The 15,077-nt window shown below is 33.1% G+C and overlaps 2 protein-coding genes across 2 annotated transcripts; one reads left to right on the plus strand and one right to left on the minus strand.

Moving 5' to 3' along the window:
- The first annotated feature begins 4,377 nt into the window (after positions 1-4,377).
- On the plus strand, positions 4,378-5,095 carry GEA6 (Stress induced protein). The gene is made up of 2 exons (XM_078298528.1): positions 4,378-4,597; positions 4,741-5,095. The coding sequence occupies exons 1-2, from the start codon at positions 4,483-4,485 to the stop codon at positions 4,884-4,886; spliced, it is 261 nt and encodes an 86-aa protein (XP_078154654.1). The 5' UTR covers positions 4,378-4,482; the 3' UTR covers positions 4,887-5,095.
- A 1,577-nt stretch (positions 5,096-6,672) lies between these two features.
- LOC144575320 (xylan O-acetyltransferase 1-like) lies at positions 6,673-14,223 on the minus strand. Its single transcript, XM_078325416.1, has 5 exons — positions 13,424-14,223; positions 12,487-12,661; positions 11,862-12,061; positions 11,178-11,333; positions 6,673-7,265 (listed from the first exon to the last, which is right to left on the minus strand). The coding sequence occupies exons 1-5, from the start codon at positions 13,981-13,983 to the stop codon at positions 6,905-6,907; spliced, it is 1,452 nt and encodes a 483-aa protein (XP_078181542.1). The 5' UTR covers positions 13,984-14,223; the 3' UTR covers positions 6,673-6,904.
- Positions 14,224-15,077: the final 854 nt, after the last annotated feature.

Consider the following 15,077-nt stretch of genomic DNA (forward strand, 5'->3'; position numbering starts at 1 on the left):
AAATCTGTTACTCTGGATCGGGTCATGGGTTTTCTCTTAATAACCCGTTTATACCCATACCCAGCCTCAAATCTACGTTTCTACATTATCTATTTCCGATGACAGCATATGTATAACTTGATTTATTCATCCTGGTGACTTACCTGTTGTAATTATGCAATTGATTTTCTTTTTTTTGATACCGTGTTGTGGTTCTCTTTAGCTTATATTGTTGTTGCTTGATCAATTATCCTATCCTGTGTAGTTCTGGTTTTCTTATTTTCTTCTCTGAATTGTAAATTAATTATTTCTCTGATGATTGCTATTACTGGATTGAATTAAAAGTGAATAATGTTGTGATTCTTGACCCAATTATCCTATTCTATAAGATCTAGGTTGCAATACTTGTTAATACATGCTGATATCAGTATCATAGTAATTCATTTGACATTGCTATTTTGATGGAGGTGAGCTGTTGTACACTTGAATTTCTTACTTCAAAAGCTTGTACCGATTTCATAATTTATATCTAAGGTGTTGCTAGTTGCTATGAGTAATTTTGACTGGTACATGCTTGTACTTCCTTTAAACCTTTCTTACACCCCTCTTTGCTTTGTACCAATTTGTAAATTCTTGTACCAGCATTATATCACATCAGTTTAAGTTTCTAAATCAATTCTAGCACTGGTAAGTCGATACAAGTGTATTTTGGGTTTTTATATATTCTAATACAATTATAGGGGTTGAATTGTTATATTTCAAAATTTAGAAGGTTGACATTTGTAAATTTACAAACTGTAGTAAATACTCCTTGTCAGAGGGATTTATGCACAAAATTTTTTTACCTCTTCTCTGTATGGGCTTTTCTCTAGGCATGTGAAAATTTTGTTTGTCACTTTTATTTGTACCTAGTTTTAATAAAAACAGTAAAAAGATATATAATAGATTTTCGATAAAAATTATAACCCGTTTAACCCATCTAACCCGTATAACCCGTAATAACCCGTATATAGAAAAATAGATGAGTTGGGTTGGGTTATGGGTGGATCAAGTAAAGAATTTTTTTTACTCGGTGTAATCGGGTTGGATTCAAATTTTAATAAAATATCATTGACCTGCCCGTTGTACACCCCTAGTTTTATCTTTGATTAATGAAAATTAGAGAAATTGCAAAGACCAATTGAGTGCTCAAAGCTTGAATGAGATATATCAAATACATATTGTATTGAATCAGCTTCAATTTGGCTGAGTCAAGTCTATTTTGCGTAGTTTTGACAGTGTGACAAAAAAATCATACAAAAATTCATCAATTTTGATATTTTTTCAGAGAGCGTGAAAGTGTAATGGATTACTGATAGTACTTATCCTACATAAAATATTCGACTCTCCCTTCGGATCTGTGATTTCGTATGTTCCCAAGTTACATCTTGTCTTTAATGTAACTGATCTATTATTGGTTTTATGAAATTCTGAATTAAATGGGGAAAAAGGGCAAGCAGTTGAGAAGGTAAATTGTCCTCTGCATGTTCCATAATAAATCCAAATGAATACTAAAAAATGTATTGAAAAATATATGACCTTTACGTATTGAAAAATAGTAAAAAAATACTAAAAAATGTAAAATTTAGTTGCAACTACATTTTCATACGGAGATCACATTGAATGGTTCATATCGACTATTTGAATTTTGAAAACAAAAATATTAATATGTAGTATGGAGCATTATGCGCTATGCATAGTACTATAGCCTCACTCTTCTGTGAAATACTTACTATTTTAATGTTACTATTTCTTTATCCAACTTTGAAATTGGGGACCTGATGGAGGAATAAGTGCCTCAAGATATTGCTACATGGGAGGATTTGATGCTACAAGGTCTGCACTTATTTATCTGTTTTACATTTTTTTTTAACTTTGCGAAAAGCATAACAGAAGTAGTCTCATTTTTTTTACTTTAGAAATTGTATCCTCAGTTATTTCAATGTTATTAGTACATAATTTGATCTAGGTTCATCAGTTCAGTAATTATAAAGCACTAATGCATTTCAGGGGTTAAAATCGTCAATTGGTTTATATGGAGAAACAAAGAAGAGTGAGTTGGCAGCGTTCACGTCATATGCATTGGCTTTTCCACATAATTTTCTTGCACTTGTTGACACATATGATGTAAGTTTTTTTTTACTTAATTATACAAAACACTTAGCTTGGATTTTTTTTTTTGTTACTGCTTCAGTCATACTAAGTAGTAAATTGTTACATGTGTAGGCTTGCACTTATTGAATTTTTTTTTTTCTGAATTATTAGGTTAGGAGAAGTGGTGTGCCAAACTTTTGTGCTGTTGCCTTATAGAAGTGATTTGGGGTAACTTTTATGCCTCTAACATTCAATATTTTGAAACATGCCATGTAAGAAATGATTTTGTATTAAATTTTTTTCACATAGATTAGTCTTCAGTGATGCATAAATACAACTAATAAACTAACAGCTGTGACAATAATAGAAACTTCATACACACATGAAAATTGATAAAATATGAATTGTACCACAGTAAAACTAGAATTATCTTGTATATCCCTACAAAAGATGTGAATGCATTTCCCAATATCATTTCCTTCCAACTTTTGGATAATCAAAATCACCAACAATACGGGAGATGTCCCATGTGTTGTACAGACATCACAACATACACTGAGCACATGAAATAAGTGATGAAGCCTATTAAAGTCTAGGTTGTCATAAAAAAGGGTCAAAAATGCCTTTTTGTTGAAAACTGGCAAATCAGATAACATAAACTCTGATTTTGGTAAAATAGATATGACAGATAGATAGAGGATTTAATTTCATGCAGTTTAGGCTCAAATTTTGATCAATTTTGGTTTTTTCTGTTATTTTTAATTAATTTTTCAAGTTCAGTCTTTGAAATAGGAAAAAACAACAAAAATGACAGTACCAGCCATTCTGACCCGACTTGTACAGTCTTGTATCAGCCATACACTCTTTAATTGCATATTTATTTTTATTTTTTTTGTCTCAGAGAGAGACAAAATAAAGGAAGTATTGATTCAAAAAAGTAAAACAATTTAGGATGTGATAATTTGTAATAATTTAGGAGTTTAATTCTAGAATGTGGTGTAAACTTTGCATGAACATGATATTTTGGTAATAATTTAGGACGTGTATGATATTTGACGACTGCTTCTTATTGTGTAAAAAATAATATTTTAGGATGCTGGCCAGCAAATATATATGGAAGCTAGCCAAATAAAAAAAAATTAGATTCAATATAACATCAGGATCGGTTATTTTGGAAAAACCGATCCAGATACAAACCATTAGGATCGGTTATTTGTACTATTAAGATCAGTTATTTGAAATAACCGATCCTAATTCAAACTTTTAGTATCAGCTGTTTAACCGATCCAGATTAATTTCGTATTTGTACGCCTGGATCAGAGTCGGTTTTCCGATCCTAATTCTAGTTTTTTCACTAGTGGCATAAATTTCTATAATATAAGTTATTTTAATAAAATGTACATTTCTATATAATTGTGAGCAGCTTTTCAATATTATATAATTAGTTAATTACTATTTGCTAATATGAGAGATTATCTAAAGTAAATAGAGAAGTAAAACATTAATTATAGATAATCATGTTAAATTACAGTAAATTTAAGTAGTCAATTTTTCATATTAGCGTAATTTAACATGAGAACCAACTTTAGCGTAATTTTTCATGAGAACCAATTTTAACGTAATTTAGCGTAATCTAACAATAATAAAAGATATGAGAACCAACTTAAGGGAAAAAAATGATTTTAAGTAGTCAATTTAATATTCAAATTAAGAGTATTTTCTTACATTCCTCCGGAATATATCACTCGTATAGTCGTCTATAGAATATAGTCAATCTATCACAGTACGAGGCTACGAGCAGTATGCAATTTTTCTATTTCTGCGTTTTGAACTTTTTAAGCATATTGGGCTTTTCTGGGCCGATAACGCTTTCACCCAGTACATGAGTGTTATATTTTGTTTCCAGTCCTATATCTTTTATACTTGTTTTATTTTTATTTTTTAATTGCTTTAAATCAACCAAAAAAATTGAATTATTCGGCTTCGCCTATCGGTTTACCGGAGTACAATTTTATAGAGACTAGAGAGCAAAATATTGGGCCGTCGGCTTAATGGTCTATTTCTCATAGATTGTCGAGCTAGTATAATCTCCAAATAACTTGCTTTTGCATGTATGAACTCGTACGTGTCACTCTCTTACCGAAGAAAGGAATTGACCACACGTGTTACAAGTTCAGCGTCTCTCAGGTTCCCCGTCTCTCTGCTAACTCTGCGCTTCCCCCATACGTGTCACCATCTCCGTCCTCCTCTCGCCATTTGCTCTCCTTAAAAAACGCACCCGTGTATATCACCTCGCCGCGCAGTAACAGAATAACAGATATATACACCTCAAATAGTAAGGGATAGTTGCAGAAACATCAAGCGAGAAAAATGGCATCGCAGCAAGAAAGGAAGGAGCTTGACGCCCGGGCTAAGCAGGGAGAGACGGTTGTACCGGGCGGTACCGGTGGCAAAAGCCTCGAGGCCCAGGAGCACCTGGCGGAAGGTATATATACCCAGTTTATAATCTGTGCCATAATTGTATTTAAAAACACACAAATAATTAGGCGTTGTGCATTTGGTTTTACATATCTGCCATGAATTAGATCCTACAGTAAGGATTGATGAGCTTAATAAATTAATTTGTAGGAAGGAGCCGTGGAGGTCAGACGAGGAAGGACCAGCTGGGGACAGAAGGGTACCAGGAGATGGGCCGCAAGGGTGGCCGTAGCACCGGGTCTGGAGGGGACGATGATGCCGGCCGTGAAGCCATTGACGTAGATGAGAACAAGTAGAGTGTGGTAGTTATGTTTGAGGCTGTGGAATAATAAGTGACGGCTAGTTAGGTTGTAGTCTCTTTATCTAAGGCTGTTGCATCGGTCTGTTTTTTTTTAGTGTCGTGTACATGTAGTGCGTGCACCTTTGCTTTGGTACGTAGTGTTATCCTAGCTAGTGCTTTTGTACTTCTCTGTTTCAGTTGTAGTTTCAATGTTTCATATGTGTTTGCGGAGTTTGTTGAACTTTTCTAAGTTTTACTTGCTCAGTAGTTTGCTTCACCTTGATAATATTCTTTTGTTATCTTTGCCCCTCGATCTCTTCCGTGATTTAATCAATCGAGTCCCTTTCCAAACAAGTATGCGTCTGACATGGAATAAATGAACTGTGAACCGAACATTTAGTATTAACAAACTATGTTTTCATCCTGACACATCAGGAATTTAACAGCGAAAACAAATGCCATGATATCCTCGAAACAAAATGATGGGTTGATGTATGTTTGGTAAAAGCAACACGGGTAAATTTACACCTAAAACCCTCTGCTCTAGAGGAGTAAAATCCTGAGATCACATATTGATCTGCGTCACACGTGCAGTATATATGAATGTATGATATAGTGCCATAGTGGTAATAGGAATGTACTGTGCATCTCTGATAAAATCCGTGCAGTGAACTGGTGAAAATAAATAGTATTATGCGAGCACTTTTTTAATTAATTGTTTTTAGTAGAAATTCAAACCAACGTTGGAAACAATCAATAATAAATCTGTCAAACAAATGCGGAAATAAATCTGCTGTGATTCTAAAGAGATCGCAGTACCTGCGATTTCAAATCTAATCTTTCACTCACTTTTTGAAATGCACAAATCTCAATAATAATAAAACATGCACAAATCTCAATAATAATAATTTTTTATGCACAAATTTTTAAACAGATAAATAGATGGATATGGAATAACAGGGTCCTGCGAGACCCTTCGAATCACAGCAGATTTATTTCCAACAAATGCAGGGACAATGCTGGAATTTCCTTTCCTCAAGGTGGCCCATCCACGCGTATCACTTAGCTTTAATCGTAGATATTCAATTATTTACTTCGTTCCTTAGTATTGAATTATGCCAGTATATAGGGTCAAACTAGGAAAACCTATATACGTTCAATTAATTTCTGAACTCAAAACTCGCCAGAAACTAAAATTCAACCTTAGTAGTTCGAAATTCAAACATTCAATATCCATATTAAACGAAGTTAACCTGAGATCAAGCTTGTATAATGTTATTTGAGAGATTGAGAGTTGAGACATGGCACGTACAGGTGACTCAGGTCCATAGGCTTCTTTTAGTATGTAAAGTTAGCTAGCACCTAACGGGCTGACATTGACCTAATCGTCAAAACTCGTGCGGGCTAAATCAATGGCGGCCCAATAAGGAAATATTTCCGGGATTGGGGGTGTTACTTCTGTTCTGGCAATTGGTTCTCCAATGTTTTAATTCTGTTCTGTTGAATGTTCTCTCTTTTATTATTTTTTTATTTTTCCTAACAAGGTGTTGGGTTAGTTGGGCCACTTGTATCACGCTATTAAATTATGGAAAGGCACATAAATCATGCCAAGGAAAAGTTCTCTTTCTATATTCCATGGTATGTTCCTAATGAAAAACAGCAAACAGTGTGGTCCAGGAGCAAATTAAGAAAGTGACATCCTGGACATCTCATTTGTGATATGGTATTCATGCTTTTACCTTTACTGTACCAAAAAAGTTTTAACCGTTTTCGGTTCTGTTTTGACAAAAAAATGCTCATACTTCCAGATCAATTTTTATCTAATGTTGAATTATTTTCTTACTTGCAATGAACGAAAAACAAGTACCCCAGATATAGAGATGTACAATTCATTTGAGGCTTAATATAGTGAACAAGTGTAGTAACTATTTTCTCCCTCTATAACCTTACATTAAGGTCACTGAAAAAAAAAATTAATAAAGCAATAGCCAATATAGTGAACAAAAAGAAAAAGAAAAAATGAAACAAAGTGTTTCACTGCATAGCAGGTCTTGACATGATTCTTGTATATAAGATGAGGTTCCAAATATCAGGCACACCAGGCAAGCACCAGTGAATGCAATCAGCATAATTAAGAGGATCAGCCTTCTGTTCTGGTGTCAACAATTTGCCTTGTCTAATTGTGTATACTGAAGTGTGTCCATCTTTACGATATTCTGACATTGTCGTTACGTCAACAAAAGTGATCGGCACTCGTTTAACTGATCGTGAAACGTTTGACACCAGATCAAACATTTCCCAGTCAGTTCCAAGGTATAGCGGGCCTTGGAAGTTCGTCACAGGAGTCGTCTCTTTAGCACACTTGATTCCGTCTGGATTTCCCCATACTTGAGGGCTGTTTATACAAAAAAAAAGCAAGGAAAAAAACTAATTAATTAATTACAAAATATATAACTTATTTGTCAAATTTCAAAGAAATGTAGTTGCTCGTTGCAGCAAATGTGACATTAAATGATGCATCAGGAAAAAGACTAACGGGACCAATGGGGGATGGAATTAATTAATTGAAGTACTATTTTGGGATTCAATAGTAGCCACATATATCATATTATATCAATTAATCAATTATGATAAAAGATGTACATATTGTTACATTAATATATGCTTATCAATCCACCTATAGGATTATGCAAGATACTAATCTTGTGTCATATTCATGATTTAAATATGGGCAGACAAACTTCGTTGCTAAAGTTAGACTAGTAACAATCATACAAAAATCTATATCATTAGTCATCATCTTGATTTGACGCTAACGCTAGCTGCCAAAATAGAAAATTTTGCACCTATTAAGTATTACTTTTACATATATAGTCTGATAATTTAAGACGGCTTTTAAACAACAAAGAGATTTTCAGAAAGAAGGCGAAAGTTCAAATGAAAAAAGTTTGTCCTTTTTTCCGATAAAGCAAATATATATTTTCTTTCTTTCTTTCTTTCATCTTCCCATTAGATGAATTATACCAATCTATGGGCCCTTAGGAAGAGAAATATATTTTTAAATGTACAACCGACTAACTTCTTTTTAAAGGCAGAGAGGCGAGAGCATCTGCGTAGAGAACGTAGAAAGTCTACGGTCAATGCCTCGGTGAATTAACAGGGAGCATAGATAATTAGATTAATCGCTCTATTATTCTATCCGAATCATTGAAATTAAGTTTATAATTTTATTATATTTTTGTTGCGTATGCAAATAGGCAAGGTCATGCAAACTCGTGGGCTCAACTGCTGAGACCTACCATGTTATCTCCATAATATATCATAAAATTTTGGAACTTACTGGATCGATTTGCTGTTTCACCAAAAATATCTATTGTTTTGTTTCATTAACTTTTGTTATGTTGCCATGATCCATCCAATCCTAAAGATTCTAAAGGTAGCTGGAATCATTGTATTTGTACCTATTGAACAATTCAATTTTAAAATAATTTTATGATCACACACTTTTGATCATAAAATTGACGGTTATAAATCCTTGACTGAAAGAAAGAATAATTTTAAAGGTTGTCCTATCATTTATTTGAACTGTAAAATAAGATGAAAAAAGAGAAACCAAGACAAGACTGTGACCTCAAGTGGTATTATTAGGTTGCCAACTCCTAGTTTGTTCGGTTCCTCAAATCCATAACTACTAAATTGTACTCCGATAGATGCTTCCTGTGGGCCTAAGCAAAAGAAATTCTGATTTTCTGATGCGCGTTGATTGTAGTAAATCATGGAGCGGGTCATCGATTATCTAAGAACTGAATCTCAACCATCACTCAAGCGTGTGGAATAACAAGGGAAAAAGATAGAAATACCACAAATGTGGTACATCGAGAAGAAATCGGGAAGTACGTGTTGGGGAAAAGATGGAGCTATCAGAAAATAAAACAAAATAAATAAAAGACAGTGGGGCTGCTTACGGGTCTTCTCTCCTCCCCAAATTCCTATGGACCACTAAAGCCTTTTGGTGATGTAATAAAAAATAAATAGTATAAAGACAAGGGGATCAAAGTATCAATTATTGGGACCTATGATTGGAACGATCACCCTTTTTAATCCTAAATAAAGATAGGCAAGCTCAATAACTCGTGCTTTATTTGACCGCTAGCTACAAGTTTTCAACATTTCATCGTGTTGTATCTACTGGAATTGTATTAATTTTATATTTTGGAGTTTCATATAGTAAAATATCATTTAGTTATTAATTGGTTTTAAATTTCTTTTGAATATTTTCGGCTTGTAGACTTGTAATTATTGTCTTGTACCTTGAATGTTTATGAAAAATAAAATATGTTGACTAAGAAGATATAAGAAGAAGTAGATTAAAAGTATGGTGGGGATCTATTGACAATTAATTAGTTTTGTCAACCATAATAACTGCAAAAATTATTTAAATATATAAAAAACGATGAAATTTTATGCAAGTTTCAACAATATTGATATAAAATTTCAAGGATTATAATTAACAAAATAATGATGAAATACTAATGATATTTAAATTGTATACACAATTTATATATAAGGAAAACAATATTATGTTTATATTTATATTTTATATAATTTAGAAAAAAAATATTGTCAAAATTGTGAAACTAATTAACTGCCAAAGAATTCCCAGACTTAAAAAACTATTCTGTGTTGTTCTAGTTTCGATGTCAGATCAATGACTTCAAAGAAAATTAAAGGAAAACTAGCTAAAAAGAGCTTAAAAAAATGATAATATTTTGCAACTCTTCTCATTGATTAGGTCATAGAAGCTTACAAAATTGAGTAAGATATTGTACCCACGTGGAAGTTAGTAAAGAGGAAACTTAATCATTGTATATTTTGTAAAGCATCCTAAAAGGGTCACAACTCACAACTGCACAAGGTTTGAGCTGTTAATAAATAATTAATAGTTCATGAATTTTGGGGACACCCATGAGGCCATGACCCATATGAATTGAAGGATCTAAAGTTGTCGACGCAAGTACAAAATGGGACCACAGCTGTAACAACGCAATAATCTCATTTAAGTACGCAATGATTTAAGTTTCATTAACAACGTGACTTAAACTAATTATTTTTTTAGAGGAATAATAATTTTGTTCCTGGAATAATATCATTTGCTTTAATAGAAAAACGAGGTTCTAGCTTTCAAGTTTCATTAACAACGGCATCAAAGTGTCGAATTAAATCTCTCGTTTATATGTTGGCAAAAAAATTCTGCTCATAGAATCTATCCGTCTATTCATTTCATATTTTCTTCGATCTGAGTGATCATAGTTAAAGTATGAAGAATATTTGAATTTTAAAAAAACACAACACATACTTTAATTAGAACCGTTCTGATCGGAGCAAGCATGAATGGATAAACAGATAGACTATGTGGACAGAATTTTCCTGTCAACATGTGAACAGAAGATTTGTTTTCTCAAAGTACGGAAAGTTAAGTGTTAATTTTATTACTATTTGTAAAATTCAGTTATGCTATAAATTTTTATTAAGTATTAATTATGTACAAATTAAAACTTATATACAATTAATAATTATGGATAAAGATATGGACTGATACGGTACACTTTAGTTGGTGGTGGACAATTTCAAAACAAAATATGTCGGACAATTATTAGTACTTTTCTTTTTTAAAGATTTCTTTTCTTAAGAGATTTTTGCATAAATTTGAGTTCTGAATTCTAAAACTTTTTTCTACCTTTTTGAAGTATTGCTAATCTTATGAGATATCCCATACATTTAGTTCGCTTTCTTACTTGCTAATTCACCAACTATCAACCTAACCGGGCTATTTTCATTTTTGCTACTACTACTTTTTTCTGTGCTTTTCAAACAATTTAGTATGTTTTTATGGGTTATAAATTTAGTTTCTGATATTCCAAAAATACATGATTATGTCATATTTAATGTTCGAACAAAACAGTGAAATTTAAAATTTAAAATTTAAATATTCCTAAATAATTATCATAATAATTTCGCATTTTTATAACATATACTTTAAATATTCTATTAGTTATACACAATTCATTTTTAAATGTTTCTTGCATGATTTAAACATACGTCTTTTCATAGAAAAGTGAAATTTATCATCTTTCGTGCTAGCTAGGTTTATGATTTTTATTGTCAATTTTCATTTGTACTTTATGCTAATATGGTTGAGGAAGTACACAACAATTAAATAACTTAGATGCTGACATGAACTATTTAAAAACTAATTAATGAGATTATTTGTGAAAAGAATAAAAAAAGAAGAAGCTAAAATGCAAACCTTATATGGAGAGGAGACATGCTCATAAAGAAGACTTGGGTACGCTTTGGGTTTACATTGCGGTGCACCCAATTAGCCCACGTTCGCATTACTCTTCTGTACGCCACTCTTCTCTCCACTTCGTCATTTTCTTCCCAACTCTTTGCCTTTGGCCTCCTAATTGGTTTTCATTGAAAAGAAAGAAGACAAAAAAAATCTAGATTAATAACCAAATTAACAAAATTGTGATGAACAAATTAATAGATTCCGTATAGAGTTACGATACTATGTATAGTGAAGGTCTGTTATTATGTATGAATTTATATTTATATCTTTAAAGTTAAAACGGTCTATCTAAGTCACTCAACGTAATTTTCATATAAAATATATTTGAAGCACAATTTTTTATTTTTTTAAATAGATAGAAAATCACTACTTATAAATAATTACGAATTTTTATATCGAGTGTTTTTCTTTCTATCTAATAAAATAGTATTTTTTTTAAAAGAAATGCAAAATTTGGCCTTCCAATATATTTTCATATGAATATCATGTTGAATGACTCAAATTACTGTTTAAATATGAACAATAAAAATATATAATTCATAATAAGGATCGGTATGTGCTGTGCACATTACCATAGGCAGACTCACTCGATTTTTTGTGTGTGTGTGTATATATATATATATAGTTTGGGTTGTTTACCTGACTTTCATGTTCATGGTGTTCATCCACCAAATGTAAGAGTTAAAGATGAGATAATCTGCATCTTTCCAATGGACAGCATGAGCCTTGATGGATTCAGGCTTTATGATCCTAGTAGGTATGCTGTGTATTTTTGGATTATCTGAGTTTGACTCTACAAGAAAAGGTGCCCAGTAAAACTCTATTGTTGCATTATATTCCTGCAATTGGTTACAAATTGAATTAGGTGCCAATCAAGCAAAAGACTCTAACACAAGTCATTTATTTCTTGAGAAAAAAGATATAAAAAAGTACATACTAGTTGGGGTACATTTTACCTCACAACATTTTTAAAAAAGGAAAAAGAAAAAACTTTAGTCTCACTCTCTTCCTAGCTGAGCTAATACTCAATTGGTTACTTTAAAACAAAACATACCTCTAAAATAAGCAATAATAAATTGAGACCATCATATCTTTTAACTTCAGTCATTGTAACCAAACTGAGTTAAAATTAAAAATTATTTAACAGCCTTATTAGATTACTATATATTAATTAATATGCATTTAATATATAAAAAATTAGTGAATTTCCCAAAACAATATATTTGTAACATGGTTATAATATGGTGAGAAGAATTGCATGTACCTCTGCATTGAAGACCTGACGTGGGCCCTCCCAGTGGGGCCAATGCTTCTTGCCAGGGCTAAGTGCCATTTGCACCAGACACACCATAGACTCCCATGTGTTCCGGTTCAGAGAATCTCCAACAAACATCAATCGCTTCCCTCGCAGCCTCTCCAGAAACAACTCGGCATTGAACCTGGTTGACATAATATATAATAATTAACAAATTCAACTTATGTATGTACAATATGATATAATGTCATATTAATTAAGGCGGCATAATTAACTATTACAATAATTAATTCATGTGAATATTCGAGCCGAGTTGATCATACGCATTGAAATTATAAAATAATAATAATTACGTACCTAGATCACTTCTTCACCATCATATATAGGTTGAAATTGGTGCCCTTTAATATATTTTTTTAGAAGGATAATATATAACTGATAAGAGGGTTTGACTTGAATTAATTACATCTGAATAGGATGCTTCTACCCAGTCAAAAAAACAATATTTTTTTTCTGGAAGGATAAAGAAGCTACTCCTAGTGTTTGAAGGATCATCTGGCAAATTGATCTCTAGTTGTCTTTGTCATTATGTTTTGAATGAGTGTATAATAGAGAGAATATGTCAAGTTACAAGTGCCTAGTTCATAGACATTTCTTTTTCTTAGTTGAATTAAGTGCATAGGAAAAAGATTTTCAAGACTAAATAAAAACAAATAAAACCCATTTCGCACGTACAGTTTCTTTCACTGGAAGAAGGACAAAACAACCTGAACTGGCAATTGAGACTTTGTCAAAATAAAAAATAAAAATATTAAAAAAAATATTTTCTAAGATATTTTTGCAGTTATATCCTCCAAAGATTAAAAATTGAAAATTCAGTAAGAGAATAGATGTTTAGAATGTATCTACATTCTTTAACAGTTAACACATTTGCACTCCTGCATACCTGGGAAGAGAACAATCCTTAGGTTGCCATCTCCATTTCTGATACATATCATCTTGCCGGCCGTTGCGCATGCACGTAACTTGTTCCGTAAGGAACTCGCATTGGTTCTCCTTGTATATCGGATAGCTTGTGTTGTCAAGCACCCACTCCCCTTTCGACAAATCGCAGGTCTCCGGTATATTCAAAACCGGCAAGGCCACCGGATTCTTCTTCTTAACCGTACTCCTATTGGTTCTATTGTTATTCTCCGGTTTCTTCAAAAGTGGCTCCTTGTTGCTGTTTTCTATTGGAGTTCGTAATTTAATTTCCGGTGTGGGCTTATTAATGGTGATTGGGACGTCTTGCAAAAGGAAGGGATCGGTGTTTACCGAATTCTCTAATTGCGAGGAACTAGTAAGAGCCTTTATGTCCTCACTATACATGGCCATGACACAAATAACACAAAAGACTGCCGTGATGAAAACAGGGAGCCGGCCGCTCTTTTCAAGGTATGACAGCACATTTTTCAAAGACAATTGGTTGGCTGGTCCCAGCGGTGATTTTCGCCGCGGTATATGCATTTTTGGGGTTGTCACCGGTGTTTGCTCTGGTGTCCGGTACAGAGGATTGGGGGAGGGGGGGTTGGAGTAGTGAGAGAATTTGGAAAGAGAAAATATGTAGAGGTAGGAGTATTGAATTGTCTGATATGTAGAGGGAGGGAGTAGGAGGGGACTATCTGTCCATGTTTGAAGGGTTCTTCTATGGAGGCGTTGAATGGGATGGATGATTTATTTCCTTAATTATTTCCTGCTTTCTTCGTCAAACTGACTTCAGCTTTGAATTGGGCTACTCCGGCTTCCTTGCACACGCTAAAAGAGTTTGGATAAACAAACGGGCAACCGTAACCGGTACGTGGTACTATCGGGTCGGGTTTTGATTGCTATCCAGTGTGGCAACTGGCAAAGGTAAAGATCAAATTAGTTTTGGTCTCATGCAGCTTATGAACCATATGCCGAACAGTTTTGATTCTATAGTCTGTGCGCTGCATGAAGCCAAAACTGCTCTGTTAAAATCTTTACCCGTGTGCCAAGGGAAGGGATTGCTATCTGGGACCCACTTTTGGGGTATACCTGATTTTTGTTTTTTGATTGGGTACAACTATCCTACCAGTAATATACCATACGGTGTGTTCTCTCTGTGCTAGATCAGCAAATCCAGATCGAAAAAAATGTTAGTTTTTTTTTGGCCAATGAAAAATGCATAGTTGTTGGACGAGAAATGGAGGAGAAAAATATTATCGTTGGAAGTGTACCAGCAAAACATAATTAGTAAGCAACATAAAAACAATATCGGTACGGGAAGTTGGATCGACATGGCACTTAAACTACTTATTTTATTCATCTTGATTTATAAAATTAATATTATTAATTACTAATCAGGTGGTTAGAGAGAGAACGTTCCAACAAAATGCTGTATTGTTTATTCGATCCACCTTTAATTGTTATCGTTTTACTAAATAATTGAACATAATTAATTATGATCCTTTGTTAATAGATTCTACATCTTCAATGTCATAATCGACCAAGTTCAAATTTGATAATTACTTCTCCATTTTGAGTTTTGGATCACACCTAAAAGTAGGGTAAAATGTATTATTGGTACTGTGCTATAATCA

The sequence above is a fragment of the Carex rostrata genome, chromosome 2, assembly GCF_964058835.1.
Source record: "Carex rostrata chromosome 2, lpCarRost1.2, whole genome shotgun sequence".
Lineage (NCBI taxonomy): Eukaryota > Viridiplantae > Streptophyta > Magnoliopsida > Poales > Cyperaceae > Carex > Carex rostrata.

Coding starts and splice junctions, on each gene's coding strand:
- GEA6 (XM_078298528.1), top strand. CDS start 4,483: ATGGCATCGCAGCAAGAAAGGAAGGAGCTTGACGCCCGGGCTAAGCAG. Junction 4,598..4,740: donor CCAGGAGCACCTGGCGGAAG/GTATATATACCC, acceptor ATTAATTTGTAG/GAAGGAGCCGTGGAGGTCAG.
- LOC144575320 (XM_078325416.1), bottom strand. CDS start 13,983: ATGCATATACCGCGGCGAAAATCACCGCTGGGACCAGCCAACCAATTG. Junction 12,662..13,423: donor AAGGATTGTTCTCTTCCCAG/GTATGCAGGAGT, acceptor TATGTCAACCAG/GTTCAATGCCGAGTTGTTTC. Junction 12,062..12,486: donor GTCAGGTCTTCAATGCAGAG/GTACATGCAATT, acceptor AACCAATTGCAG/GAATATAATGCAACAATAGA.